Genomic DNA, 27617 nt, shown 5'->3' on the forward strand with positions numbered 1-27617 from the left:
ATTTGGTCTAAGTTTTAGATTTACATTTGGTGATTTGTGTTATGCCTTATTTCATAAAACACGTAACTAAAGATCTTTATGGCCAGCAGTGGCACAGAATTGGGCATGAAGTGGTCTTGAAAAGGTCACCTACACCAGTATTTCTCAATCTCTTCAAAACTAAAGCTCCCGTGAGCCTTTTGGAAAAAAAAAACTGAGTGGCTGTTTTGGACAGCGTCTCCATAATTCATCTCTGGCCCATGCCAAATCAGGCCTAAACTTCCAACATTTGTAAGTTTTCCCCCAATTTGCATCTTTGTATCTTGCTGCTTGTTTTTGTTAAGATAACATTTCTTGCCACTGCTTAATGACATTATATGGTCCACTGATTGACATACACAGATTTAGTCCATCTTACTGCTTAATATACCACCAGCCATATCTGACAGACAACTGTTTCTACATCCCCCCAGTGGCAGAGATGCCACAATCTCTCCATCCAAACCATCCAAGAGGTATAAATACCTCAGCTTGGGAAAGATTTTCCTAATACGAACTTAAACCTTATAGCCATACAATCCTGTTACTTTTGGTCCTAATTACGATGAATTTATGATTATTTACTATAATCTCCATTCTCCTGGAAACTATGCTATGGCACATGGAAAACAAAGAAGTGGTTGATGACAGCCAATGTGGCTTCACCAGGGGCAAATTGTGCCTGACAAATTTGGTGGCTTTTTTATGGTGGAGCTACAGCACTTGTGGACAGGGGCAGAGCAGACTTGTGCCAAACATTTGACACTGTCACATGTGACACCCTTGTCTCTAAACTGGAGAGACATGGATATGATGGATGGACTTCAGCAGGTTTCCCATGAAACTGAAAGTTTATAGATTGACACCAAGCAAGAAGAGGAGCAATAAACATTGGCATGAACATCTTCTAAATGTTAATTTAGAAGATCAATATTCAATAAGAATAAATGCCAAATTCTAAAAGTCTATATATCTATCTACTGCTTCTTTCCTAGCCACAAGGCCTGTCAGAGAAGAAAATTAGATTGTTTTGACATAATTTGGTCTCGAAAAATCTGTGTTGGCTGTTAAAATTAGCATATACAATTTGAGATGTCAAAAGATTTAGATCATTGGAAAGGTAGGGCAAATAATTGAAGCTCTGATGGGCCTAACAAGACTGTTGTAATAAAGAAGTAAATCACTCAAAAGAACTTAGTTCAGCAGAGCTGAACCATCAAAACTGCTGCTAATGCTCAGCCAACTTGCTAAAAGAGAATTAGTTCCACTCTAAATTTATGAACTCAGTATAGAGGAAAGCATGAACCAAATGTATGTAACACAATATAAATCTCAGAAGAAAAGAAATTCCTCTCCTTCTGACATTGCTCTTCCTGCGTGGCAAACTTGGTGACTGGCAGTACATTTTAATCCAAATATGCGCACATACAAAATTACAGATACATCTTGCTCCCCCAGCGACTTTATAACATGTTGCTAGGTAACAGTGCATACAAGTCAGGTTTCAAGACCTTTAGTAAGTCACCATAAAATAACTGCACAGGCCTTTTGCATGAATAATGTACATTTGTATCCTTTCTCTGATGCCAATAGAGCAGACACTGAAAACATGACTGTCTGCCAAACTGTGGACAGCTTCCCGTCAACTGCTACATGAAAAGCCACACACCAAATTGTTGCATGTTCTCTCAGCTTTCAGGCTTTCCCCACCTCTCCAGCACTCTGCTCTCATTCCTGCTACATGTAGCCATCCTGAGCACCACTCTCCCCAGGCTGGCTCTGCTGATGTGCAGAGCCTCTTCACGCACAGCAGCCGGAATTTAAGATCGACATCGGAACAGCAACATGTGTGGGACAGCTGTTGGACAGTGTAATATGGATTTCATATTAAGTCCAAATTTGAAACTCAAGTAAAGAAATGTACAAGCAAATACAAACAGACTCATCCTGCCTGCTTTTTGTCAGTCAGAATAGTCAATTATATTGATGGATCATTTAATATTTTTTCAGGGGGCAGTCCTGTGGCTTCTTCCAACCAACACAGCAAGCCATTTGTGCCAGCCCAATTCACCTCTTGCTTGCCCTCAGCTGTTTTCTCTTTTCCTGGCTGGCTCCATGAAGCCCCAGTCTCGATTTCTTGTATGAACCCATTCTACTCAATTCCTCACAGAACTGTGATCCCAGAGGTATAAAGATCTGGGATAATGAGGAAAGAAAGATTTTCCTAAACAAACTGCTGAGGTTTCACCAAGACTGGGCATTAAGACAGAACTAATTCCTTAGTTTATCTGTTAATAAAATTTGCTCAAATACAATTTTCCATTTAAAGGAGAAAGCTCACTAATTATTTTATGTTATAAAGGTTTTCTTCTACCTCCAAAGCCTAAAATATCCCATAGGGACTGAGATCTCCTTGTGAAACAGAAGCTCCTTGAGTGACATTTTTCCTGACTTCTTTCTCTTCAAAAAAATTCAAGGCCAATTTCAAAAACATTTGGCATAGAACACCTCCCCAGCATATCAACTGTTCTGAAGTATTCAGTCAAATCAATAAAAGAGCACATAAAATATAACAGATCCACCCTAAACATGTCCTACACTTCAGTGTAATACATGAATATCATTCTTACAGCAATATTCTGAAAGTGAAAAAGCACTAAACACATGTTTGGCATTAGATATGGATTTCAATTAAAATAATAATTTTTACAAGCTGTACATAAATCTTTAGGACTACTATTCTTTCAATAGTGTTAGCAACAAAACCCAAAAGCAATAACATTCACACTTCACATGCATTTACTACATAGGCCTCAAATACTACTTGGAAAGGAAGGTGAGCAATATTTTATTGGTCCTTTTTAACAGGTGAGTGAAGGCAGAAAACTTAAAAACTGAATTTTTGAACATGCTGGGCACTTGGGTGACCCTCAGTGATTTCAAACTGAAACTACAGGTACTCAGCATGCCTGGAAAATTCATCACAAGAGATTTACCAAGGTAAATATTAATGAACATGAAAGCCTGGATAAACAGTTCTCACTCCTAATCCCAGCAATTAAATAGCAAAACCCCTGTCTCTTCTCACTTTTTCCCCTCTGCCCTCCACCATACACCTCTGCTATCAAAAGAAACTGGAAATTACAAGTTAAGAAGCTACAATGTTTTTGCTCCTAGCAATTCCTTGACTTAGTAAAACCAAGACAAAGGGTCTCTTAGCCCATAAGAGAGTAGAAGCAGCAAAGCTGCTGCTCAATTACCTGACAGCTTCATAAGAAAATCTGATGCCATCTTGACAGAGATGTCTTGGCTGAATAGTGCTGATGCTGCATTGGCCACGAAGTCAGGGGAGTCTTTCAGCTTTGTGTTGTTTGGGGCTCTGTCAGCCGTGCTAAGAGCAAAAGATGCAGCTGAGGCGCCAGGGTCGTCTTTGGGCTCTTCTTTCACCAGCAAAGGTGGAACGCCCCCACCAGGCTGCCCAGCCACATCTGGTGTTTTGGATACAGATGCTGATCCTGCGAGGTCAGGCCCTGCTCCTTCCCTCTGTGGTCCCGGGCAGGAGTCACTGTTTAGCTGTGGTGACCCCTTCACCTCAGTTTCTGGCATTTCCTCCTTCACTTTAGACTCTGTCCTGAGGAAATGTTGATGGCAGCGCATGTGGAGTTTCAGGCTGAAGTGGCGGGAGGAGGTAAAAGGGCATAGCTGGCATTGGAAGGTCTCACCCCTGTCTTGGTGCTGATGAACCTGGTTCAAGAGGCCAAAGACAAAAGCTTGTATTAAACCAAGCAGATTAATAGAATTGCAGAAATCTCAACTCTATTTCTCACAGTGTTTGAAAAAAAAGCACCCAAAAAACGTGAAATTATTAACTAAGGAGTAAACTCTTCATTCTGAGCACTTGGAAAGTGGTCAGACCCCAAGAATAGTAGGATTCTTTCACACAAGTCAAAGAAGAACGTAAGCATTGGATTCAAGTGAAAACAAAACAAAACAAAAAAATCAGGAACATCTGTTTCTGCAGCTTGGAAACGATGATGTCTGCTTTGGATCAAACACTCCTTACAATCAGATCCTGATGACCTGTCAGTGCATAAAGACTTTCAAGCTATAACTAATAGCTTTCTTGATTAAAAAACAAACATCACTCTGTGCAACCTAACTAATAAAAACTGTTCAGAGCAACCCAGCTAAAAAAAAAGCCCAACACAGCAATGTCCATCACTGATTTATGTATCATTAGAGTAAAAACACAGCACTGGCAATACCAAGCAGCTAGTGAAACACTTTGCTGCAAATTAATTCTACCACAAAATAAACAGCTCTTTTATGATACAATAGAAACATGAGAGATGGTGTCTGCCATTTATTCTAGTTTATCAGTCAATTAAGGATCACAGTTAATCTTACTGTCCTCATATTTGGACTACAGGCTCTTTGTCATGGAGCCTGCATGCTCCAGTATGAATACAAAGCCTGCCATCCTCAGGCTCGATCCCAATTTCCTTTGAGAGGGAACTCCATCCATCCGTACGTAATGGCTCACGTATTATATGAACAGACACACTCATTAAACTGTATAAGCTACAGACATATAATTATACAATTTCTTGCTTCATACAGTACTCATTAAAGAGAAGGAGCAACTGAGCCCAGCATAATAGCAGCAAGGCTGTTGAAAAATCTTTTCGCTATGGCTTCATAAATAAATTTTAAATCCTGACAGCAGCACTCCAGGCTACTCCCTGCAAAAAAAAATACATACATTTGTTCCTTACTAATGGATGAACATGTGATCAGGGCACACTGGCACCAGCTGAGCTCCACACATTCGCTTTCACTTGTGACTCAAGCTGGTTGGAAACATTTCAGTGAGACAGATTTTTGTTGGAAAATGGCAATTTGTTGAATGTAAAATATTTCACCTGAAACATGGAGAGGTTTGATGAACTCTTGGCAAACAAGGTGTGATACCTCTACCCTGATGAGTGGCACTCTTCCTTCCCCCTGCTCCCTGGGCTTGGCTCAGAAGCAGCCAGCTGTGCCAGGGATCTAAGGCTTTCTGCTACAGCTTGGGAGTCCAAAAGCCCTGAGGGCTGCAAATCTATATGAGGGAGCTTGGAAAACCTAACTTTAGCTAAGGCTTTCAGCACTTTCCAGTCTCCTGCAGAGCTGAGATCTAGATCCTGAGGGTCCTGGGGTAGACACCACAGTGCTCCAGGGTAACAGCAGCATTTCCCAAACAAAGCTCTCTCAGAATTCAGGCTGGAGTTTCACATAGTGGTAGACTTGGCTTGACTGATTTCCTATATTGTAAGAGGAACTCAGTCACAAGCTCAGATCCAGGATATCCAGTTCTACACAAACCCTCAACTCAGGCGTGCTGAAATATGAAGCTGGGGGATGTCCCCATTTTTGCACTTTTTGCATTCAGTGAAAACACATTTCACCAGAGCTGTGTAACTTTTCATTCAGTGGTTCTTTGGTGGCTCTGGAGGTGCTAGACAGACAGCAAGAGAGAATTTCTCTTGGCCAGAATGACATTCTCAATAAGCATGACATTTACAGACAAAACAATTCTAGAATCCTATAATTGCACCTGGCAAAAACAAAAAGAAAAAAAAAAAAAAAAAAAAGAAAAAAAAAAAGAAAGCAGCTAGTGCTAACCTGACACATATTTAAAGCAACCTTCCAGAAGAACAGCAGCACAATAAATTCTAAATATTAGCAGGTTACAATGAAAATGCCAAGCAGATTGCTTGTGTACACTAGTGGAAGTAGGATGGTCTGTGAGCACAGCAGTGAGTGAGCACTCTTCACAGAGAACACCGAGATGTACTCAGGGCAGCAAGCACCCTCACCATGGCAACTTTATCTCTTACACCCACAGATTCTGTGTGCCATGGTTTCTCTCCAGGATCCCTTTCAATCAGCACTTCCCTGCCTATGTGTTTAACCACATCTTCCAGAGTTCCTTATCACAACCATCGATCCGATGCCTTCAGAAGGCTGTCACTGCTGCAGGCAGGTGACAGAGCCTGTGTGGGAGCCCACCTCCTCTCCCTGGGAGTATGGCATGCCACCTCTGCAATATCTTTTGAGAATGGATGAAAATAGGAGCCACTGATTAATTGGATTTCAATTTTTTTTCTCCTGCCCAAAGACAGTAACTTCATCACCAATGGATTTCTCATAAAATAAAGAATGTTCCTAACTCACAGCCAAGGAATGACAGAGTTCAAACCCAAATATTTTGAGTATTGAAAGGAAAAATTTTAGACCTAGAAAAAGAAAAAAAAGAAAAAAAAAACATTAAGCCAAAGATTTACCCCCCCCCCCATGTCCATTCCCACCATTAATTTAAAAATCTGAACACTAAAGCTAAGCTAAAATCCCTCTAAAGGAAAAACTATCCATTTTTCTCTCATTCAACAGCAGCTAAAAGAGCCAAGAATTGCCACTCTTTGCCATTTAGGGGGAAGAGTCAAGGCAGCAACTACTTGCTGCAGAATAAAAAACAAGAAACCCCGTAGAGCTACACAGAAAGCCACAGGGGAGATTTAGGCCATGCAATATTACAGTCCAAAAAGCTGCCTGCTCCCTCCACGAGGCAGAGAATGGCTCTTGTACTGTGCTAATGCTACTCAAACCATCAGATGTCTTCTTTAGACTCCAACAGGCTCTTCCTGCAAGAACCACAGGCAGGAGGAGACAAGAGTGCAGCTGGCAGGTTTTCCCCAAAGTGCCAGTCTGAGCCCAGCTGCTGCCAGATTTGGATCTCTCTGGATTACACTGCAACAAACCACAGTGCACAACCTGCTCATACACAATGATTCTTTCAAAATCCCATAAAACTACTGTTTGACTTATGCCAAACCACTTAAGGGCTTCTGGCTTTGGAGTTTATTTCCTTTAACCAGGGATGTTCTCCTTGACTGGGCAAAGGACTTGTATCTTCTGCAGCCTGCAGATGCCCAGTCTCAAATTATATTTTGTGGTTCTGCAGTTTTTTCAGTGTGTGCTTGCTATGACAACAGAATTACAGTGTCCTTACAAACTTTAGGCCTTGTTTGAGGACTTGGGTACAAGTTATTGGTTGGTCAAAATTTTAAATTTTTGTTTCTCTCAGTTTCTCTTGCTGCCCCTTCATTCTCACATTACAAGAAAGAAAAAAAGAGGCCATTCAGCTCATCTTCTCTATCAAGCATTATTCTGATCACACCTCTCTCACCCTCCTGGCAGTCCCATTCTTTTCAGCTTCTTTCTTCAAAGGCAGTCCTTTCTTGACATCCCACTAATAATTTTCACTGCCAGCTTTTAAAATCCCTTCTATTTCTCATGTCTTTTCTAATGCAGTGACCAGAAGTAGCAGCATACCGTATGCTAATAGTAACACTGTTACATTTTCAGTGTTATTTCTGTTTTATTCTCCAGACACTCAAATAACTAATGTGCTTTTTAACCACTGCTGTGCATGCTAAGAAAAGGTTTTCATTGAGCTGTCTATAACAATATCCAGATATTTTTCCTGAGCAGTTGCAGTTCATTATATCCATCAGGCAGGTGCATTATTAGACTCTGGTTTCCAAGGTCCAGTACCTTCTATTTGTCAACAATAACTTCATTTGCCCCCTTGCTTATCAGGCAGCCAGCCTCCTTTTGTTCCCTTTCAAGCTTTGCCTTTTTAAATTTTGATTCATGCACATAAGATTGTACCATCTATAATTCTTTTACACACAGTCATCACTCTGTGTAGATCATATTTGCTAAAATATTCACAATTTCACTTTTAGTAATGGAACACCCCTCTGTTAGCCTTTTGTCATGCTTAAAATTGCTAATTCCTTCCTACCCTTTGTTTTACTGTCTTTTGGTGAATGTCTAATTTGCCATAGTACATCACATTGCTTAATTTATTTGGCAGTTTCTCTGTGAGAAGCTTTGCCAAAGGCTTTTTTTATAGAACAAATAAATTTCAACTGATTCTGAAGTCCATGATTTTCCTGACATGCTCAAAACATCTTAGTAGAGGAACACATGATTTTGTTTTACAGAAACCACATGTCCCTATCCTATCACATAATTTGTATCAATGTGCTGGTTTTTCTTCTTTCTGTTACTTTTCTTTGTTTTTGGGTTTGTTTTTTTTTTTGGTTTTTGGTTTTTTTTGGTTGGTTGGTTTTTTTTGTGGACATTGTAACTTTCCTGGTATCATAAGCCATTTCTTAAGTCCTCTTTTCATACTTAAAAGCAACATCCCTGCTGATTTACCAGCCATACAGATGTACCACAGTTACAAATACATGTGATCCCACCACACAGGGTAAAACAGGAGTAAGGGTGAGGAAAAGGGTGACACAGGCACATCCTGCAATTCTGTGGTACTGCTGAGGTTGATCTTTTCCTTTCCCCTTCCCTAAAGCTGGGTAATGCTTTGCACAGACTCTACTTTCTGGTTATGAGATACAGCATTCACGTTTCTTTTGTAGGATTATTTTAAAAATTGAGTACATGTTCCATTTTAACATCTAGTATGTGCCCTCTGCTTTTTCATTTCATTATCTTTTCCAACAAATTCCCTCATTTTAAAAATACTGCATTTTCAAAAGTTGAGTCCTGTGGTGCTAGTTTTGATCCTTCCCCTCAAGACACATACGTAATTTATATAGTATTTTCCTTTTTAAAGCATTTCCTTGCTTTGCTTGAAAACAAGGGTGGGGGGGGGGGTGCGGGGGAGAGGGGCGGAAGGCCTCTCTGCAGTGCTGGACTAGGTGCTAAATTTTTTTTTTTTTTTTTTTTTTTTTTTTTTTTATTTATTTAAGGTCCTGTTTTATCCTTGTCTCATAAGCAAAAAGTGAGATAAAAAGGGAGATACTTGCAGTCATTTGTGGTGCCTGTCTGAGACTCTGGGCACAGATTTTATGTGTTGAAAAGTTGTGCAAATTGGCATTAGCTCCCCTCAGCTGCTGGGGAGGTCATGGAATCACAGGTGCCTCCCAGGGCTCTTCAAGTTTAACTTGAAAATAAACAAAACCCCCTCCCATAAAACACACTCAACCTCCCTCTCCCAAGAAGTAAAGATGCTTTGAAATAACCAGTCCTATATTTCACCAAAATGGATTAGGAAAGCTTATTCAGTTTTCTGGCACTAGCTGAGGAAGAAAGAAGAAAAATGAAATCACCAAGGGGAACTGAACACCTGGCCCTATTCCTCAGGACCTTTTCTGATTCCCACTATCATATCATTAATAGGCTCCCAACTGCAGGGCTGATTATAACCCTCTTTGTATTAGACACGAACATTAATGTGGATCTCACTGAGATGGTTGCTCTTCATAAGAAGGAAAACCCTGTTGTTGAGCATCACATGACCTGCCTACCACTGCATTGAACCTTCCTGTTAAGCTTCATCTTCCCTTCCCTCATTTTCTATCAAACCCTCATGTTTCACCACATGTTCACAATGCCAAACTTCTTTTCCACTGCTACAACAGATAGCTCACCCATTCCTGCCTTATGCCTATATAGCAGCACAAGGAACATTTATAGATAGTGGTTTTGGCCATATGCTCCTCTTCCTCACTCCCCCTTCCAAGTGCTCAGCTAATATCCCGTTGCTTTCTTGGAACGTATTGGCATGATCTCACAGCCTATCTGTCCACCAATTGCTGAGGAAGATATGTGCATGATTCAAAGGCACCAATTGGCCAAAGTCTGACTGATGCTTGTGGTATTGCTCTGAGGAAAATGTAATCCCTAGCAGGAAAAACAGAAAAACCTGACTACATCTTGCTGAATTACACCACAACTTTCCATTGCTTTCTGCAGAAGAAGTACATAGTATACTGTCTCAAGAAGAAAACACAATCCAACTGAACATATATTTTGATAAACAGAGAGAAGGACTCAAGCATAATACTTGCTGCCTGCTTGGACAAGACACCTCTCTCATTTACCCATTCATTTTGTCCAGCTTCATTTTCAGTTCAGTGCTCTCAGCACCCCTGGAAACCACGCTGTTTCAGAAACAGCTGCTGAGATGCTCCCCCCAGATTTCTGGGAGTAAGATACCAAGGAATGCACTACATGCACTACAATTTGCCTCCAAAGAAAACCTAATAAAATTCTGTACTGTGTCTATTTTAGGATTTCTATAAGGTGCCTATCTCTGTGGAATCTAAACACAATATAACAATTATAGTTAACACTCTGTGCCTTAAAAGGCAGGCTACTCAGCCCCCCTTGTTTGTTGTGTGTGTGGAAACTTTCCTTCTGTTTCCCTTCTTGTGCCTTGCACTTCCTTGCCTCCAGCTGTGAGCTGGCCCTGGCAAAATGCCCTTAGTGGAAGAAAGCTTCATCCATGTGGTGGGTAGTACATGCAGATCTGAATACGGTTCAGGGCTGGAATCATTCCAGCTCTCTATTAAGATTTTCTCCATAGCAGGGGATGGGACACCAAAAATGTTGGCAACGTTGTGTTCTGGGTCAGTCACTTAGACATGTTGCAATTATCATAAAATTACACAGTATATATATTATATAGTTATTGGTCATTAGCCTAAAGACACAGCAAGGAAGGCCCATATGGACACACTCATGGAAATGAAATCTCCAAATAACCAGTTTCAGTGGAGAATGCCTACAAGAACCTAGAAAAAAAACCAAGGCGGTTCAAGCTCATGGCTATATTGCCTAGGAGGACACAAAACCAAAATAATCAGATTTTGAGGACTGCAGCTGAACAAAACATATTTTGCCTGTTATCCTTATCAATAGAGAAACAAACCAACCAACCAAAAAAAAAAAACCAAAAAAAAAAAAACCAAAAAAACCACAAAAAAAAACCCACCAAAAAAACCCCAAAAAACTGAAAACCAAAGAGCAGCATAAAGGAAAAAAGCTTGGTTTGGTACAGCATCCTGGAATAAAAGTTGGCTTGTAATGAATGACAAACACCAGCCCAGTACCTTAGTTCTGAGTGGCCTTTTTGGTTTTGAAAAATGTGTCTTCACCTGTAGCCACAGCTGACATGTGGGGAGAAATGGGTGGAGAAGCAGAAGCAGTTCTACCTTCATGGGCTGCCTGGCAGAAAGAAGATAAGGCCAGGTAGCTCCCAAAGGATTCTAAGACAATAGGAACACCAATACATCCAGTTGGCATAATGAGAACACTGCATCCTAAGTAGCTTCCAGCTGTAGTCTACCATTTCTCGTGTGTATTCAGTCCATTTTGAATGCTGTTGGATTATCTCTGTTCCAGTTTTTATAATATCATATACATATAGATTTAAAGGAAGCACTATTTCTAAAGAGAAAAGAAATCTGGTATTTCTTTTATTTTTAATCTTGTTATCAATTTATATTTCCACCGAAAGGAATTCAAATTATGTCTAATGCTTTTGGACACAAGACTAATATGCCCCTTCCTCATTCACCTACTTCACTTTTGATGTGATAGAAAATAATTTTATTAATGGCTTAGTTAGTTGAGAAAATTGTATGAAACTGTTTGAAACTAGGGTAAAATATTATCTTTCAGATTGTTGTGCTTGTGATTCTTTGCATCTATCTGTAAGACCAAAAAACAAATGCAAACCACCTGGTTTTGTAAGACAATTGCTTTCACCTCAAATAAGGACAGTTCTGCCAGCAAAGATGCCCAAGTCCATCATGACCTTTACGACTGGACTGCAGCAATGGAGAAGACTTCAGATCAGGCCTCCACAGTAAGGCTGAAGGTGGCTGTAATTGCTTACATTGAGTCAAACAGGCCTGACTCTGACCTCAGGGGTTTCTAACTGAGCATTATCCAGTCATAATTAAAATATTACCAAATAATTAACACTACATGCTACATGATTGCACAAGGAAGTATGTTTTAAGCAGATGCAGGCTCAGTTAATGAAAGCATTAATGCTGGGAGGGGAGTAGAAAAGAGCACAAGGGCCTCAGAAGCCATCACTTTGAGAACACACAGAGACAGTGAAAAACTCCCTGATTTTGTCCAACATCCTACCTGTGACCACCTGCAGAAATCACCATGCCAAAAAGGAAGGGATAGATCCTCAACCTTCAAGCAACATTTTTTGCCAGTAAAGCAAAAAAATGCAGAGAACCATTATCTCTGCAGGGAACAATAGGGATGTCCTTTGCAAAGCAGAGGACAACAACAGGTCTTTGCCAGGGAGTAGTAAGCTTCTAGGTGATGCACACTTCTGAGCAGGTTGTCTACAGCTGAAAACAAACAAAAACCCCCAGACTTTCTTTCCATGCTGTGTTCCCATCCTGTCTATTCATCCTCTGGTTAGGCTGGCCATCTGTGCCCCCTAGTCAACATGGAACAGCAAGTCCTAAAAGAGAGAGCCATAAGCACTGAGCTTACTTGATAAGGATTAGCATGATACACTGAGGATGCCTGGGAATAGTGCACTGATCTACAGTAGAAGTGTTGAGGAATGAGCCTTCAGACTATAGGCGGATGATTTGAGATCTAGCAACAACTTAAACCATAGCAAGATCTGATGTTTTGACAAGAGGAATCTGAATAATTTACACAGAAGGGAACAGCTTCTTGAGTGTAAGCAAGGCCCTACTCAAGAAAGTAAGCTCAGTAAGTTCAGATTCTGCAATAGCATGTATGAAACCTGAACAGGCATTTCTATCCCCCCTCACACCAGTCTGATAACCTTTTACACACATTCATCTAAAACAGACAAAATGGTAACTATAATAAAACATTTCCCTATTATTATAAAACTCAACTGCATTAACAAGGGAAATGTTTTCACTTCAGCTTATCAAAGGGCTGAGGACAGGTACCATTTTAACGTCCTCAAGAATATTCTACAGCTTGCAAGACTCAGCACTTTGTGTTGCAACCACATAGTACTTCAGCTAAGCAGACAATCAGTTTCTTCACATTTTTATATTTTTCTGTATCAACATAGATGTTGCTTCCTTCAGAAGGTCATCCTCAGCATGAGCCCAAAACTTAGGCTGAGTAAAAAACACACTTTAAACTTGAAAACAAAATATTACAGTATAATCTGTCATTCATTTTGGTTTAGATGATTCACTGCTGAAATGCTCACAGTTAAAAGCTACAGCAAGAAAAAAGTTAAAACTGCAGGCCTGCCTGTAGAAAGCAATGGAGAGATCCCTGCTAGAGCTCGCCAAGTTGGTTTGCCCAGTTAGAATGAGACACTGGCACGCAGGGTTATTAGCTGGCATCCTGGGAGTAGCCCTGATAGGATTGCATGGTGTCACATCCCAGCCAACATCCCTGCCTCTGGTGGTTCCAGGTCTGGAACTGAATCAGTCACAGAAGGCTTGTGCTGCACCCAACTGACATAACCCAAGGCAGTTTCCACATTGCATAAAATGGAAAAGCAAGCAATGGAATAAAACTTATTTCTTTCTTTTTATGGCTTCTTTACTTAAGTACAGGCATCATTCGTAGTACGACTAAGGAAATGTTGTTCTTGCAAATGCAAATGAAATAGCTTTGCTATACTATCAGTTTTTGACTGATGATTTGAGTATTCTGATTGTCAGTAAAGATTTCCCTTACCTTCATGTGCGATTTGAGATTGTCCTTGCGTGCACAGCGGAAAGGACAGAGTGGGCACTGATGGCTCTTCAAACCTGTGTGAATCACCATGTGCCGTTTCCAGTAGCTCTTCCTCTTGATTACCAAACCACAGATGGGACACTGGAAAGGTTTTCCCCCTTCTTCTTCTGAGGCTTAGAAGGAAGAAAAAGAGTGGATCCTTTACAGCCACTTGTCAAATACTTTCCCCTTGTAAACATACTCAAAATATCATTTCTCAATGCTAGAATTTCATCTGTAAAGAGACATCAGTTAAACAACAACAGGTAGCAGAAGTTTCCATTCTCCCCTGCATATACCTTTTCCCCTGGATCTAGTTATTATCCCTCTGAGAAAGGTCACCATAATTTATAAAAGTGAGATTAAAAGGGAGATACTTGCAGTCATTTGTGGTGCCTGTCTGAGACTCTGGGCACAGAGTCTGTTTGGTTAATGCCCCAAACTTCCTTTCGCTAATCAGTAGAGGATGCTACTCTCTCTCACCTGGGTCCTAATGTTCCTTATAATTTAACTGCACTGAGATGAATGTCTCTCATAATCATCACTTTTCGGCTTCATTTCCTATCAAAGGCTGGTTGTAACAGAGTATGGAAAATATGCATAACTCTTAAAAAATTATCCATTTCCACATGTGATGGTTAGCCAGCAGGGAAGCAGGATATAAAGCACAGAAGAATCCACAACTTAACTGAAAAGCATGCTGGTATTGCACAGCAAATATATTTAACACCAGAACTGAAAGACTTTGGAAGTCCTGCTGCCGAAATTGTCTACTTATGGTTCAAGCAGACACTGCTGCAGATCAGCCATCAAAGGTCTTCAGGTTATAGGTTTCCTTCTGCTCCCCTAATTGCCAGGGCTTTAAATCTACTGCCTTCCTAAATGTCTGCACTCTGCTTTACTGTCCAGTTCACCTAAAAAAAAAATAATTTGGTAGCACTGATCAGGAAAATATGGTTAGACCTCAAGTGCAGAAGCATCACAAAGTTGAAGGAGAGAGAAATTCCTTGCTGCTGACTTTGCACAACTAACTCTCCATCCATCCAACATCTCACAACAATTTCCTCTCATTATTATAAAGGAAGGCCTACTATTACAGTGGAACTGATGTCCTTTTCCTCACTTTAAAAGACAAGACTGTTTTCAAATATCCAGAGCTCAGCGATGTGCATCTTGCTATTCAAAAATTCTCTCAGACTATTTAATCTCATTACTATCACTGATAAGAATCTAGCAAACATCAAATTCCCTTGATGAGGAACTAAGTGATAAAAACCTCCAGAAAGATTTGTCACATCCCAAAATACAATTCTTGCAATTAAGTAGGAAACAAACCCACTGTAATTCAACTGATTAGGCAGTCATTATGTAAGTACAGAAAGGGACACAATGTCAAAGCATGTACTATTGCAAGTTCAGAAATTCTCCTTGTAAAATATTCTATCACACTTAAAATATCAAATTGTTCCCCTCTCTGCCTCTCTAAAGAGTAGGCCAAAACCAATGTCATAACTGCTTATGTTTGTTTTAAAATATTTTTACTTTTTTATTCAAAAAAGGCAGGAGAGAGACAAACCACAGAAAAAAATACACAGGTGGCTTTTTTACCTATCACATCTTTTCCTTCTATCAAACCTTTTCTTCAGCTTCTGGTTATCACCCAGAAGAGAAATGTGTAACAAGGTATTACCTGGTTTTAACCCCCTTAAAAATAAATCTGCAATCGAGGTGGATCAATGGTGATTTAGCACATTACAAAATATGCAAACAAGTGGGATGAATGCATGTGACCTCACCAATAACAGTGACAACGAGTGTTACTCAGGAATTGTGTCAGTGTGCTCCAAAGCTGAACCATGTTAGCTCTATACTTCATGAAGCTCAGACTAAAGAGAAAATCAGGGGTTTCAGCTTTCCTGCATTTATATTGATGCCTATTTTATATCACAATATTACTACAGTGAGGACAGAATCAGCCAGTGCTTCCCAAAGAAGTTTTGGAACAAAATTACAAGCATCACAAGCATTAATTTACACCAAATAAGTATTCAGTCAGTAAAAGAAAGGTCTGTCACCTACACTCTTTCAAAGCAATCAAAACTTAACAGATATTCCAGACTTCCTTTTCAACTTCATCCCAAATGTGTAAGCAGTTTATAAAACCAGCAATATTAAGAGATTGATAGAAAAGTTAATCTCCTCTGTACCAATTTACTGTAATAAACATGCAGGTCATGATTAGATTGACCAAACCTGACATGCCATTTCAGAGGCAGCTACTCTCTGATAAGCCATGGCTCCAGCTTTTTGCCTGAAATAATTCTGAGCAAATAGCTCAACGTGGTGGACAAAAGAGCAGCAGACATGCTCTTGATATTAACTTACTCCTCTTTAAATAGCCTCAATCCTTGCTGCTCCTTACTTACATCTAATTAATCTCACTGAGTATTGATCTCATAACCAAAGCTACATGTTGCTGGTGGGGAAGTGAATCAGATTCATAACAGCAAAGCAAACTCATCAGTGCATTAAAAATTCAATGTTTAAGTGTGGGGAAAAAGACCTCTCAAGCTATACCTACTGGGAAAAGATACTTCTCTCTGGGACTAAGCCAAAAAAAGTCTCAAGGAACAACCAGACAGACACAACAAGATAGAGCATTATGCAACTATATGCCTTTTTTTATTAAAAAAAATTTTAGTGCCATAAGGCTCTCTGAGCAAAAGGAATCAGGAACGTGTAACATTTATTTTCATGGCAAATGTACACATTCAGCTTTTAGCTCATGGTACTCCAAGAAGGACTTCATCTAAACCAATGAAAACCTTAGACCAGGCCCATGCCAAGAATAGTTTGCCACTTTAATTGCCTTGGCAAAACACAGCAGTTAAGCATTTGTAGAACACATGTACAACACAGAGCAGAAACTGGTACTGGTTGTAACTCATTGCATCCCTCTCTTTCCTCTCCCAAGGGAGGGATGAGCATTGCTGTCCATCCAATAGCTTCTAACCCATGAGTGTTGACCAAGAGCTGCACAGGGACAGACCAGGCCTCAGGATACCCCTAAACAAAGAGGTTAGGCCAGAAAATCAGCAGGCCAATTACACAACATCCATGTCAGACTTCGTATCTGGCTTGCTACACCTGTGCAACCAGGCTAGTATTCCTGATAAAACTCAGCCTGATAAAGCTGGAATATACTAAACCAGCTTGTGCATCTCGTGAAGATACCTGCCATGCTTCCTTTTCCTCTGCAGCAGAACACTGATGACACCTAAAGCCATATGTTCCACAAGAAATTTGAATTCATGATGTGAGCTTTTTATAGAAAGAGATGAAAGAAATTATTTTTCCCTATTTTGAAGATGGATCATTTTAATTCCCCTGCATGGCTTGCCAGTTCTTTAAAGCTTTTGTTACCCAGTTTCTTCTTCTCCCCTATAACCCTGATTCCTTGACTGTCAACAGCTGGAACTGATAGAGGAAAGTCAGATGTGTAAAATGGTTCTTGTTGAGCAAATTAGAGAAATGCAGTTTGGTTGGATTTTTTTTTTTTTTTTTGTTTGTTAACAACAAAGGATTGTAAAAAAATTTTAATGAAAAGTGGCAACACAATAATATACTCTGGTAAATTAGGACAGGATAGTAAGCGATTACACAAAAGTCCATTTGTGACAAAGACAGCAGGAGGAAGAATTCTCCCTTGTCCAATATTTCAAAAGCACTAGTTTTGTACATGCTCACTGATACTGTGAGCTCCCTCACAGGGATTCTTTGATCTTCTCCATTAAATATTTTTGTGGACACATTCTAAACTTGGTAAGAGAGGAAAATACTATTGTATGGAATAAAAGGGGGAAAAAATGTACTGAACTGTACACTCATACCTTTAAAATAGGGAAACATTTGTGACAGCTTGGTCTCAAAGTGGTACTTCAAAAAGCTTTCCTATTGTTCACCTAAAGTATCTATTTCTTATTTTCATAAGACATGGAATCAAACCAAATCCAGACCCACTGAAGAGATGTCATATAAGCCTATAGCAAAACAAATACATTCTATTTTGTGGTTCAAATTGTATCCATACCTGTACTAGTGGGTTTGGATGCTCTTCCCTTCGGGACTGGTAGTAACAGTAATTCCAAAGACTGCGGTGGAGTTGCTTTCTCTTGTTTCATCTCTGAAAGCTGCAGGGGATCCTCAGGAACCAGTGATTTCTTCTTCTCAGCCAGGAGGGTGCCTGCAGCCCTTGCAGCAACCTCCTTGAGAAGGGCAGCTGAAGAGGTCATGGAAGCCAGGGAAAGGAAAGAGCTGGCTGGAGGCGGGTGCTCCTGCCCAGGAGTCATGCTTCTTTCACTCACTTTCTTAGATAAAGCTGCTAACGTGGAGCTAGCTGACTGAGAGCTAAAAGGCGAGGAAAAGGATTCAAATCGTATCGTGTCCTCAGTCCTGGAAAAAGATTTGTCCTGCAGAACGGCATTGGCTGCAGCTTTCAGCTTCAGGATAGCTGAATCAGGGGACAAACCACAGGTGGTGGTTGAGTTTGGCAACCACTTACCTTGATTCCATATAAAGTGACTGCCTGCATTGTATTGGTCACTTTGTTCCTGTTTCTCAGCAAGCTTTCTGGCAAGCACACTTAGCTGCTGGGCATGGTGAGCAGGTGGAGAGAAGGAGACGTTTGAGCCAAGATTTACAGGGGACTCAACTCTGCCATTGACTGTAACAGCAGCATCTAGCTTGAGGGAGCCAGCCTCCAGGAGCCGCCTCAGGTTACTGCTCAGTGGCTTGTTTGGACCAGGAGGTTCCTCCTCACCCAGAGAGGACACATCTGGAGAAAGGTGCTCCTTGCTCTGTAGCGTGTCTCTTAGTGCCTCATTTTCAATGGATCCCAGCTCCGCCGTGTTGCTGCTCGGTGTTGCACTTCCCAAAGAGGTATCGGGGGAGGTGGACTGCTCTTGAATTCTGTCCTCAAGAGACAACTTAAAGTTCTCCTGGACTTCTCCATATGATGCTTCCGAAGGAGTTTCTGAAGAATTCCCAAACCAGCATTCTTCTTCACTGAGCTCACCTTCCACTTCTTCCTGTCTGGTACCATCTGTGTGGAACCATGAACAACAGCATTATTCCCAAATCTGTGTAAAGCAGTTCCTAGCATGAAGCATGCCTGACCTCTGCATGACCCTCCTGAACAGTCCCCTAGCACATCCCCCTAAAGTACATGGGCTTGGAATCAGCCTGGATTCAGTGACCAGAAAAAGAGCTTTTTAAAATTAATAAATCTTTCTTAAAAGACAAAATGATGACAAACCTGTCACCTTTCAGTCTGCATAACTAAAGCAGCTAAAACTGCAACAATACATATAAACATAATATATATTCATATATTGCAAACAATTCTTTATTGGCAAAGTCTGTACATCCTGCAAAATATTATGAACTCTCTGGTATAAGGCAGGGATTTAAGAGATCAGAAATTACTGGATACTTCTGTATTTGTACAGTCAGCACAGGTGTGCCTTCAGAGGCAGATCAGGTGTGTAGCTATTCAAATCTCAGACCAATCCTGCAGTGACCCCTATCTAAAATAAAATAAAATAAATTTGTACTGATAATTCACAATTAATTCCTCAATAGCTACAATGACTAATACATCAATGCAGACTAAAGCTCTCATGTCTCCAACTACTTGGGAAGGGAGTATCATACACACAGTGTTGTCATATACAGACTCTAGTTGTTCTTATTTATTTGTCACTGTTTAATAAAGTTTTAAAGATCATCCTAAACTGAACTTATTTTAGCTGAAAAGAAAAAAAAAGGGAAAGTGTTCGTTTCACTGCAGTTAAATTACATTTTCTCCTTTCTGGTAACTGCAAAACACCTGAGTGTCTCCTGAGACCTGCCAGTGTTTAAAGCACTGTGACCCTGGATTGCTCCTCTTTCTGACAGGTAGTCAAAGTCATACAGATGTGACCAAGACATTTTTTTTTTTTTTGGCAGATCTTCCTGCCCAATCAGAACACAGTAAAGAACAACAGCAATGCTAGAATTAAATCCATATTATTATCTCCTCTTGCCAGATACATCTCATATTTCTTGCTTTTAGACAAAATGTCCCAAGCTGCACAAGCATCTTTGTAATCACACTACAGCAAGACAAAAGTATTTAATATAACCCTCCACTAACATTCTGGAAATAAGCCTGCATAATATGCATTGTGTCTGTGATCATGTAATATTCCCAGATTCCCAATTTAATTCCAGCAAATTACAAAACTTGGAGAGAAGATAATGAATAAAACTTAGATTTCTATTATTGCTTTGATCCAAAGAATTTAAAGAGGAAAACCTCAGACAAATGTATCATGAATATAGAGATACAAATGTACACTCTGAAAGTAAAGTCTTTGGAGCTTTTTATGTTATATGGAATATGAGGCACAGTCTCTCACAAAAAGTTTCTTTTATTCAAAACCCTCTGGAAAAAAGTCACCAATATTTTAGAAGCTGGCAATAAACTCAATTACCTTAGGTTTGTAATTCAAGAAGAAGGTTAGCATATTCCTTTTTCAAAACAAGCAAAAGCCAAACAAACATCCAAGCTCTCAGCTAGAATTATTTTGGTATTGTCCAAGTTAACAACACAGGCTCAGCAATAACATGTGCATAAAGGCCAAGTACTGTGCACATTCAAATAAAGGAGATAGATGCTAATCAGTTGAATCAGCACTTATGTAGGTGAAAGGAGAACTGAATGTATTCCCTCTTCAGCCCATGAACATTAAAAAAGTAACTTGAGCTTGTCTGTACACCTGAGTGCTCTCACATGAGAGATCCATTCACTCATCCCAGATGCAAACAAGTTCTAGATTGGAAGGCAAAAAAGCATCTTACTGGCACTTTGTCTGAACTCATACACCAAGTGCAGGGCACATCCTCTGGGACACAGCCTGGAGCTGACACCACTACACAGCTCTGGAGCCAGAGCTAGCCTGCTTCCTACCACTCATCTGTCTGTTGAAACAATCTCTCCTCTCCCGTGCAAACCCCACTCTCTCTGTCTTTGTACTTCCCATCCATTCATAGGGAGAATTGTATTTCCCTTCACCCAGAAAGCCACTCAAATATTACAGTCTGAGGCATATTTAAGTGTAAATAGATACAGCTTTTGTTTTAGAGAAATCTACAACTTACTAAACATCCAAAATTCTCTGTTCCTTTCAGTGTACCTCAATTTCTTTTTTTTTTTCCAGGCATGCACATTCCCCATTGGTCTTGCCTATACAAAAGGGCAGCCACCACAATGTTATTGATAGGGAGCAGCAGTGGGATTCTGCATTTAAAGGCTTGCTCCCAAGCTCAGCATTTCCCTCCTCTTTAGGTAACACACTGAGAGCTCCCTCTCCTGTTGCTAATCTACCTGCGACCACTCAAGGCCTCTCAAAGCTCTATTCAGTTTCTATAATAAAGGGCAAATTTTCTCTCCAATCTCACTATCCCAAAAGCCAGCAGGATACTTTTTTTTCCCACCAGTGCAGTTTCTTTCTATAGCCAGAAATCGGACCTCTAACTGCTGACACTGTTCTAATTTTCCTCTTCTCAGTAATTCCCAGTTGCTGCAGCATCAAGCCCACTGTATTTGAAGGCTGTAAGGTTAATGCTGAAAAAGCCAGCATCAGTGTCTTATCACAAGCTCAGTCAAGCCTCCCTTTAAACACCAGTGAATTGGTTTAGAAGCAGAACAGCGAAGCCTGGCAATTTCATTGCTAAGCAAAGTTGCCTTTCAAGGCCTTCAGGGCAGAATTTTAATTCTCATTGACTTGTGAGCCTGTGAGTTTGAACAAGCTTGAACACTCAACCCAAGAATTTGAGAAATCAACCCAACAATTTCTTTATGATTTCAAATTATCTAAGAGCTTCCCTCAGAACCCAGGGCGTTCATGGGTCACCCAGAACAGGTTTGTCTGAAGTAGGACCCAACCTCTACTCCTGTCAAGAAATTTCAGCTGTATTTCACATCTGTGGCAAAAATCTGCATGACATATTTTTCCCTTCTCCCACAACACAGTTATGGAGCTCTTCTCATCATGATTCAAGAGTCAAGGCCTGTCATTACTGCTTATTCCTGATTTCCAGAGCGATTCTGAAACAAGAACTGCTTCTTAAGCCTTTTGCCACTGGCAGAGGCTAGTTGGGAATTACAGACAGCCAACATGTTTCAGGACTATCACATTACACACCACCCAGGAGCCTCAAAAAATATTTTCCACTCTTGTCAGCAATGACAAAAGGCACCAAAGTAGTGCTGGGTGACTGCTGCCACTGATGTAGCCCATGTATCCATCTCTGGCAAAGCCATAAATGTGTGCAGAAAACACTGTTTGAAGAAGTGCCAGTTTCCCTTGCTCGCCAATTCATCTGCTTGCTTTCAAATACAGAGAAGTTCATTTTCTTCTTCAAGAGACCAGTTTGACAGACAAATCTTATTGATCCCAAAGTGTGTTATTTCACTTTGTGACCATCTGCCCTTTTATTTAGAGTGTTGATTAGAATCTGACCCTGGTGCCAATAGAAATGTAAATATTAACTTGCTCAAACGACTTATATCTGAAAATTGAAAAAGACAAACATGTTTGTTGATTTATACACTGAGTCACTCAGTTCAAATGCTGGAAACTTTAACTGTACCCATTGCAATGTACACATGCCATTCCAGAAAGTGGCAAGTGTGAGATGATCCACAACTTCGCTTTGTAGAACTTGGAGGGGAGAAATATCAACACAGTGAGTTAGATCTCCAGGAAAAGGAAGAGTCTCAAAGTTGTGTTACTGAGCACCAGACATGGGCAGTGAAAACATGATGGGAAGAACACCATTTGAAACACTAGAAATTATCTGAGAAGAATCTACAGCTAAGGAACCCACCCCAGGGAATGATTTTTCATGCTAAACAGGACAAAATTTTACTTTATTCATTCAATGAAATGAGTAAATTACAGAACTTCAATATAGAAATCCATATGCTGCAGTGATAAGGAACATACGGTAATGACGGGATTACAAAATGAAAATTAAAGCAAACGTTAAAGTAGGTAGAAGTCAAATAATTTAAAAGAAAAGCATACAGAAAAATTGCTGATGAGATAAATTAATCAAAATTGTCCTTTTTTCAGCACTTACATTTCAAGGAAAAACTGGGAACCTACAGAACCAAGATTTAAAGATATAGGGGAGCCAAACTTTATCTTTACCATCTTGATATCAATTACCCTGATTTGTATAAGAATTTCAGATATGATCATTCAAGTTTGCATCAATCTAAATAAAGATACAATTACATTTGTTGTCCATTTGACACCCAGATCATCTTCCTAATTTGCTGCCCAAACAACTCTATCATTTCATCTCTAACGCCTACCATAAACCATCCTTTGGATTATTTTACACTGAGCCCTGTACTTAGGCTTACTGAAAGAGCTGGGATTAAGTGATAGCTTTACACTAGGGAACTGAGGAGCTCTGCAAAGATACCTAAAGAATTTGAAAGAATGCATTAAACTTAAATGAAGCAGGAAGTCATCCAAGAGGAGTTCTGCAGAAACACTGAGTCGGTTGAGCAGTTTAAGGCCAAGTAAATAGGCAGATGCATCAAAAATAAGGCAAAGACAATACCTGAGCAAGCTAGGACTTAGCCTTGGGTGACTTTTATCAGTGACAGCAAGAAAAGTGGAATGAGAGAAGAAACAGTCAACAACCAAGAAGGCAAGGATAACTGTAAAGGCCTTTGAGCAGTCATGGACAAGGAGAGGTGAGACAGAGAGTGAACTGGAAAGCTCATATCCAGCCTCCAGGATGGGCTCTCTTGTTCTAGCCCTTCCTGATTGTTTTCTTAGAACCCTCAAATGAGGACTGGGAAATCAAGCCACAGGTCAGAATTCGCTGTCCTGGCAGTCCAGTTCAGGATACCCTCTCCTGCTGTAACCCAGGTTCCATCATGACTTGTGATCACCATCATATCCAAACAAGACATGTTTTCCCATCACATGGTGGCTGCTAATTCAAGATCAGCACTGGCTCCTCTTGTCCCCATCTTACCTCTGCAGACCAGACAATATGGAGGAGAAAAGAAAGAAGGAGCTAAAGACCAAATACAATGGATACCTTTAGGTGAATTATGTAAACTGTATAAGCGCATCACTTTAGCAAGGGTAAAGAATAATTGCAAGAGATCACTTGCTAACATCACATCACTTTCTATTGCACATTTTGACTGAGTGTCAGCTGAATATAAGCCCTTGCTTATTTCACAGTCAGGAACTACAGAAATCAGAAGGCAGAGACCTAAAAATGACAGTCATATCTGGAAAGTCTATTCTGTGGTATCCTACATAAATTACTCAGTCTAGCTGCCTGCCTACAAACTACACTTTTGGTATTCAGGCTGATTTTTAAGCATTAAAAAAAAAAAAAAAAAAAAAAAAAAAGAAGGTGAATGTAATATCTTTGGGCTGAACAACTTTTATGGGTTTCCACACCCACCAAACCATGCAGATGTGTGTGCTGTAAAACTACCTCCAAGAAGTGGGGCACACTGTGTGCCCACACCCCACAGTTTCCACCTCTAAAAAGCATTTACAAGCACATGTGAAAAGGCTGTATATCCAGAGCAGCAGCTGTGTTGATTTTGCCATAGGGATGCTTGCTAGAAAATCATGATTTTAATAAAAACACAAAGGCCTGCCTTAACTCCTTTTAATATATCTACAGCAGCAAATAAGACTTAAAAGTCACAGTTGCATAAATAGTTGTTCTGGAGTGGTCTTGGTCCCCCATTTTCCCTTCATGATTTCTGTGACCTATAATAGGTAAGCAGCACAGGAAGTCACCATCCTCTTTGAATGGAATTTCTGGCTCGCTCCTTATCAACGGGATAATTATTCAACTCTTGACCTCCTCACAAAATGGTTTAGTAGTGTTGCTGGTGCTTGAACCAAATTGCTCTACTGCAGGCTGACCTAAAGAGAGCAGCACAGCTGCAAAAAGGATCTGCCAAAAAGCCTCAGCTCTTCTGTTCTGTCCTTCTCCCCTGTGTTTAGGTTATGTGAAAATACTCACACAATTAGACAGGGAAAGAAGCCCTAGGTAGGGCTCTGCATTTCATCTCCACATCTTCCAAGATAATGATTTTCCTAACTGGAGGGAAGGAGGAAAGGGGAAAAGGAAGGCACAGCTTTTAAAGACAGGGCATACATTCCCTACTTTTATCCCTAACTTAAAGTGACTTTGAAAAAATCAACATACAAGAAAACCCCAGAATATTCACCTAACAAATTCTCTAGTACTGCTTTTTTGAAAAATTACTCATAACCAAAAAAGATTAGACAACATTAATTATTTTGCAGTAACTAGAACTCTTCAAGATGCTTTGCCTATACACACAAACAACTGAATGTGCCCAAATATTACAGCAGGTTTGCAAACTGCTAGACAGCTATAGATTATAAAAATGCATGCACAACATCTCAGTTTCCTCTCAAAGGCAGAATCCAGGTGTGATGGACTCTCCCCAGGAAAAAGGGAAGCAGGACAAATTACTGAAAAAGCTGGTCACAGACAACATAAAACCACCTTTATTTCCTGTCCCTCAGAGGAGAGAGAAGTTGTGGTAGATGGGAAACAGAGACAGTAGCCTTCTATTTTCAGTCACAAGCCCCAGAATAATTGTGCCAAGCACGTTTCACTAGCTGCCAAAAAGATCCATCTTTTTCTAGCTAGAATCCATGGAAGGGTTTCTCCTGAGAAGAGCTGTCACTACTTGTTGAAGGTTCTCAGGACTGGTTGACAGACCACAAGATAGGACCTTACAAAGACAAGTCTGATCTCTCCCAAAAGCAAGATCAAAAGAGAACTCCTAGAATGACTGATTTCCCCCAAGAAATATTCGCTATTCTTCTGTTCTAAGCAGGAGGTTATAGTGAGTAGCTGTGGGATTAGTTTGAGGAGGGTTGCTTCCACTGGGACACAGATGTTTTAAGCTACAAAGAAACAGGTATCACCTTACAGTACAGTGAGGTGACAAAAGTTCAAGACCAACAGAAGTGGTGGTCCTGTGCCCTCCCTTAGATTTGCTCTGTTGTTTGACAGCTTCATGAGCCAATTTCAACTCACTAATTTGGCAGAAAGCTATTCACTCTGTCAAGAAATCAAGAAAAAAATGATGCAAAGGAGACAGGAATGAGAAAACAGGTGGAATCAACAATCCGAGCCACCTATCACCTCTAGTCTTGTGGAGTACAAAGTACATCATATGTTGTCAGTGAAAAACCAACTGAGGATTTTCTCTCCCATCCCAAACATCAACAACATACTACACTCCTCAGGGAAGAGCCGGCCTCTGCAGTCAGGATGGCCACAGCACCCAGTATCATGTAGAATTCTTTAGAAGTCTAATCTGGGACATCTGTAGCTGGCTTAGCCCCCTTATACTCTGATCCTAATTTTAAAATCCCTCTTCTCTAAAACTGGTAGGCAGCATCTTTCTGAGATAAGAAGAGTTCTAAAGACCCAGAAATAATACCTTAACAGCGAGGCACAGTAATCAGCAACTATGAAAGTAGAAGGGCAGAACAGTATGTCTTATAAAGTAATCAATAACTATGTTACATATAAATAGTACACATGTATATTAATACATGTATGATATTTGATATTTGCTTACTATAATTTAGAATTAGTTAACTCTAGCTGGATTTTGCCAGTATTTTAGGCCCAGTGAGCTGAAGAACTTGCAGTGTGCATGTGAAACAGAACAAAATACACACAGCCTTACAGGAGGAGAATGTTTTTGAAGACCATCTCTCAAGAAGTGCACAAAAGAACAGCCTGCACAAAAAGCTGCCATCAGCTGACTTGACCCAACTTGATCACCCGGGAAGTGATCCTGACTTTTCTACTCAGCTCTGTTGATGCATACCTGGAAGGCTGTGTCCAGTTCTGAGCTCCTCAGTACAAGAGAGATGTTGGGCTCCAGCCCAGCTACAAAGACATTTAAGGGACTAGAGCATCTTTCTTACAAGAACTGTCTAAGAAACTTGGACCCATTCAGAGTAGAATGGGTAAAGAGACTACTGAGAAGGGACCATCAGTATATAAAAGTATCCAAAGGAGGGGGAGTCAAGAGGATGGACTAGGCTCTGCTCAGTGGTACTGGGCAATAAGACAAGAGGCAATGAGCAGAAACTGAGGCCCAGGAAGTTCCACCTGAACATGAGGAAGAACTTCTTTACTGTGCAGTGACCACAGATTGGAACAGATTGTCCAGAGAGGCCGTGGAGTCTCCCCTGCCAGAGATATTCAAGAACCATCTGGACACAATCCTGTGCCATGTGCTCTGGGATAACCCTGCTTGGGCAGGGAGGTTGGAACAGATGACCCACCATGGTCCCCTCCAACCTGAGCCATTCTGTGGCTCTGTGATCAACACACAGAATAACTGGGGAGAAGGTATACAAAGAAAGTTGATTTTTATGATGGAGGTTTTCAGAAGAAACAAATATTTCTGAGGTCAGCTTATGCTGCAAAGGCTGCCTAGTAGCCCCAAGACAGGTTCATAAAACACATGAAGTGTCAGCAAAACAATACAGAATCATGTTCCTTGCAAAACCTATTTTATGTTACCAATGTGCTTGCAACAGTTTTATGGAGGCTGAGCAAAATATCAGTCAGACTTACTGAAAGTTTCTTCCACAGGGCCTTACAAGCATCCTGTAGGTGAGGCTGGGCACACTTTTCATAGACCACATGATACTGATCAGACTGAGTTATACACTACATATATACATATATACAACCTAAGAGTTGGCACATTAACATATCAAAGGAGTATGTATACCTCTTCTTCCTGATCTAAACAGAGAAGATGATAAACCATTTCCTATAAAACCAAACAATTTTTAGGCAGCAACTTCTAAGCCAGATTGAAGTTCCTT

The 27617-nt window shown here is 40.4% G+C and overlaps 1 protein-coding gene across 10 annotated transcripts in view; it reads right to left on the reverse strand.

Moving 5' to 3' along the window:
* The window catches only part of ZNF827 (zinc finger protein 827), a 100279-nt gene that overhangs the window by 57252 nt on the left and 15410 nt on the right, over positions 1 to 27617 (reverse strand). For all 10 annotated transcript variants that reach the window (XR_003960136.4, XR_003960134.4, XR_012055760.1 and 7 more), the window contains 3 exons: positions 17714 to 18724; positions 13585 to 13757; positions 3279 to 3762 (listed from right to left, as the gene is read on the reverse strand). Coding sequence is in view for 5 of the 10 variants with exons in the window: in XM_072928698.1 (XP_072784799.1) it covers positions 3279 to 3762; positions 13585 to 13757; positions 17714 to 18724 (1668 nt within the window). In the remaining 5 variants the exon portion in view is untranslated. The remainder of the gene's footprint in view (positions 1 to 3278; positions 3763 to 13584; positions 13758 to 17713; positions 18725 to 27617) is intronic.

Source organism: Taeniopygia guttata, chromosome 4, assembly GCF_048771995.1.
Source record: "Taeniopygia guttata chromosome 4, bTaeGut7.mat, whole genome shotgun sequence".
Classification (NCBI taxonomy): Eukaryota; Metazoa; Chordata; class Aves; order Passeriformes; family Estrildidae; genus Taeniopygia; species Taeniopygia guttata.